At 38.6% G+C, this 4146-nt stretch overlaps 1 protein-coding gene across 1 annotated transcript; it reads right to left on the reverse strand.

Moving 5' to 3' along the window:
* Positions 1-1804: 1804 nt before the first annotated feature.
* Positions 1805-3219, reverse strand: NPY5R (neuropeptide Y receptor Y5). Its single transcript, XM_009325111.1, has one exon. It carries the CDS (start codon positions 3217-3219, stop codon positions 1888-1890), a length of 1332 nt encoding a protein of 443 aa, XP_009323386.1. The 3' UTR covers positions 1805-1887.
* Between the last annotated feature and the right edge of the window lie 927 nt (positions 3220-4146).

Here is a 4146-nt window from a genome sequence, read left to right on the forward strand (position 1 = left end):
ACATAAATAGGGCATAAACTGCTGTAACTTCTGTAGAACTATATCATTGTGTTCTGGCTGTGGATTTAGTTAATTTTTTCCTAAGTTTATCTACCAAGATTACCATAAATATTTTTAAACTATTTAAAACTTATTAAAAGCTATTTTTAAATCTATTGTTCCAATATTCTGTATTCTGTACCATTTGTACTCTACAAAATGACATACTGTAGGTCTTTAGGAGATAAAAATCTGCAAAATGCAATAGTCAGTGTCCAGGAAGAAACTATTAAAGTATATCAACAGCGAAAACAAAGAACAATGGGTTACTAGGAACTAGACTGCAGGGAAATATCTTAATGATAGAAGCAAAGATACTGCCAACTGGTATGTAATAAACTCCTTAGCAGATGATGGCTTGGGGAGAAAAGGTCTCGGAATTGTAACATGGTGATAAAAATAATTTGACAATTCCTCAAAATAAAAGAACTGCTTTCACTTTTAAAGACTAACTGGAAGGGAAGTACCTCAAGGCAAAAAATGCACAATGACCCTTCCCATCCACCCATTTATAAAAATAATAACTTTATTTCTCAGCCTGGAAAGGCTATGTAAAAAAGCCTATTGAATTAGAAATCTTAGTGGAGAAAAGGAAATAATCACAGCTAGACACGGGTAGAAGTTTTACAGCTTAAAACTCAGGGCAGAGGCTTTGTACATTTACTGAATCCTGAAGGCGGAGGTGGGTTATTAAGTTAGAGTAATCCAGGAGGGAAAAAAGAATATATATATACACACCCACACACACCCTTTGCATTTGTGCTATGAAATGTAATATAACTTCCTTAGGGAAGATGCATGTGATTTAAATTTGGAAGAAAAAGTACTGGTCTGGTTAAAAAGGAGAAAAGGAGGGAGGGGAGGGAGATGCAGAAAGCATGCGTGTGTGTGTGTGTGCGCGTGTGTGTGCACGCACACGTGCATGTTTATTTGAAAGCTGTTGCATCTCTCCAAAGCAAGTGGGTCACCTATAATGAAGTGCAGTACACTTTTGCTTTGTGGTAAAGGAAAAGAAAAAATCCCGCTGTCTTTCCGTTTTCTTTTTCTTTCCACTCTCACTTGCTTAGGTAGTGAGGCTTACTCTGATCAGAAGCATGTTGCATGTTCGGGGGAGTCATCACTGTAAGAACAAAGGCATAACTATAGATAAGTTCAGGCCTGGCTGAAAATTGCATAAAATGACAAGCCAGAGTAAAAAGGGGCTAAGGAAATCAGGGATAGGTTGTACTGGGTAAACACAGTGAGATGAAAACAATCTAGACAAGAACAACTACCCACAAACCTGTTCCATGAAATAAGGCTGTCTGGGAAGCAGCAGCAAAGCATCTTGCAAAGATTGCAAAGTATGAGTCAAAGAGCTAAGGAAAAACATTCTTCTAATCCCATTCAGAAACAAATGTTTAATTATCTCAGAAAACGGTGAAAGTTGGCACTGAAGTAGTCTCAACAATAGTTATTTAGTAAACGGTATGTATTTTATTATAGTTTTATGACAGTTAATACTGATATGTCTAAGTAGTCTTACATTTATTACTCATTACATATTCTGTTTAATTCCAAAGTACAGATTGCCAATATTTCAGGTAATGAAAATGCTATTCTGGTTTTGTATACTGGGCATGATTTCCTATGTGTGATAGGAAACAGGTAGAAGACTACTATAGTTTATTATATATTTCTGCCCAATGCAAGAAATACATGCAGCCGTAGAACTATCCATTTGCACGAAATGCTACTAATCACAACCAAGTCAGACTAAACTAAACTAATTTAGCTTTTACAGGTATACACATCAGTAGACTTGAAAGCCAAGCTTGTTTGTTTTATTTTATCTTGGGGTGCATAAAATCATGATATTTGGCAGCATGGAATAAGGGACATTAAATCGGCTTTTATGCTGTTGTTAAGGAACCCGTAGAGGATGGGATTCAAGCAGCAGGACATCATACCCAGTAAATGGCATATGCAATATACTAATTTAAAATGTCTGTTAGAAATGAGAGTGGCATTAAAATCCGTCACAATGTGGAAAAGGTGAAGAGGCATCCAACTGAAACCAAAAACTAGGATTAGCACTGTCAGTCTGCAAAAAACTCTCCTAGACCTTGTCTTAATTCTGATGATGGACCGGGATAACGTAATCATGTCCTGGATCTCTGTATTTTCTTCTGGGATCATCTCAAAACAGATAGGTATCCCAGGGATGAATTTACTGGAGGAAGAGAGCTGGCTTTTTTCTGTGCCAGAGGTTTCTGGGAGGTCTCTGGAATGAGTATCCTGATGATGCCTTGAAAGAGCTGGCATCACACTTGAAGTCTTTTTACTGTATCTTCTGTGGTGCTTTCTGCCAAAGGCGCAGCACCATCTGGAATGGCTGGAGGGCTGCACCTGCGTGCCAGTACTCTTAGAGGGATGAAGAGTTAGGTTTATCATCTCCTTTTCTTCAAACTTGCTTTCCTTGGTTGACAGTCTGGAACCTATGCTCCTGCAGACGCTGGTGTGACTAGCGGTTAAACACACCAGCGGCAATATATACTGCATGAGCAATAAGGCTATTGTAAAGGCGATTCTGTAGGAATCGGAAGGCCATGACTCAATACACAAGAGCCTGTTCTCCAGTGCCTCTAAATTCAGAGTTTTGCTGAGGTCCACAATTTTGTGGAAAACTGGCAGAGGGGAGCAAATGGCAAAGCCAAGGGCCCAAATGGTCACTATTAAGAAATAGCCTTGTTTTGCTGTTAAATTGCTAGAAAGGGGATATTTTATCATACGGTACCTGACTGCAGCAATAGATATTAACATCAAAGTTGAAACTAGAACTGATGCGCACTGGAGGAAGGGCATTACATGGCACATGATAGTGCCAAACATCCATTGGTCAAGCAGGACGGATGTCAGTGTGAAAGGTGAGCAAAACAGCACAACCAAGATGTCAGAAAAGGCCAAGTTACCGATAAGAACATTTATTATTGTCTTCTGCTTGCGCTTTAGTAGAGCCGTTAGTATAAGCAGATTTCCCATAAAGCCAGCCAGACTTATAAGTGTGTACAACCCAATAAGAAAGTACTGTATATCATCCACACTACTCTTATAGTCTTCCCAGGCAGAAAAATTCTTTGTAGTAGCAGAGTTGTTCTTGGTAGGTGTCCTGTTGTTACGGTCTTTGAATCCTAAATCCATTTTACAGTCCTGCTTAGAACAAGAAAGGCATTAATTAGGATCTGAAGGAAGGATGATACTGCTGTTAACCAGAATGTAAAGGAACACAAATTTACCTTGTATGACCTTAATAAATTAATAGTGATGTTATTCTACTGTGAGGCAGATCCTGCATAACTTCAGGTCAACACGAATTAGTTTCGTAGGTTTTATCATGTGGCGTTCAGGACACCTAGGCCTCCTACCTGGCTGCTCACATGGGATGACGACAATTTAAGGTTCTGCATTATGAGGCTGGCTTTTAACTATGCTTTGCTATAGACCATATGGTCAGCCTTTCCATGAGGGAGCAGTTAGCTACAAAAGCAATCCATTTAGTCGGTGAGATTACTCATGTGAATAACAGCTCATTGATATGAGTAAGGAAATTACAATCACCATCTGGGCATGTACCTAATCATTACATGACAGCAAATTATAATGAGAGCACCTGAAAATATATGATGTTTTGACATATGCTAACAACTGCAGTAGTATTTCTTACCTTGCTGGTAGAAAACTGACACAAAATAGGTGAAAGCTTTCAAAACGGATCAGTTTATGAGATCCACTGCCAGTGATCTAAGATGGAATTCCTAATGTGGTGCATATACAAACCACCTTCTATTGAGTGTTGAACGTATTTTAACTGTTACTCAAGCAGAAGGGAAAACTGCCTGCGAAACATCCAAAGTAATAGGATGTAATACAGAGAGGACAGTGTTAACTGGAAGCAAACCCCACACAGCCATTTGAAAATTCAGGGAACTGCTAATTATTCAGCACAGAAACATCTAACATTAAAACCTAGCTCAGCACAAAGTTATTCTGCCTACAGAATCTTCATGTACTAGTCTTTCTTTTAGAAGAAATAGAAAGACAAGAGAATTCAGTTTAAACTCCAATTTA

The sequence above is a fragment of the Pygoscelis adeliae genome, unplaced genomic scaffold, assembly GCF_000699105.1.
Source record: "Pygoscelis adeliae isolate BGI_AS28 unplaced genomic scaffold, ASM69910v1 Scaffold170, whole genome shotgun sequence".
NCBI classification, from domain to species: domain Eukaryota; kingdom Metazoa; phylum Chordata; class Aves; order Sphenisciformes; family Spheniscidae; genus Pygoscelis; species Pygoscelis adeliae.

What these genes read in the sequence shown, in the direction of transcription:
- NPY5R (XM_009325111.1), bottom strand. Translation starts at nt 3,219, where the DNA reads ATGGATTTAGGATTCAAAGACCGTAACAACAGGACACCTACCAAGAAC.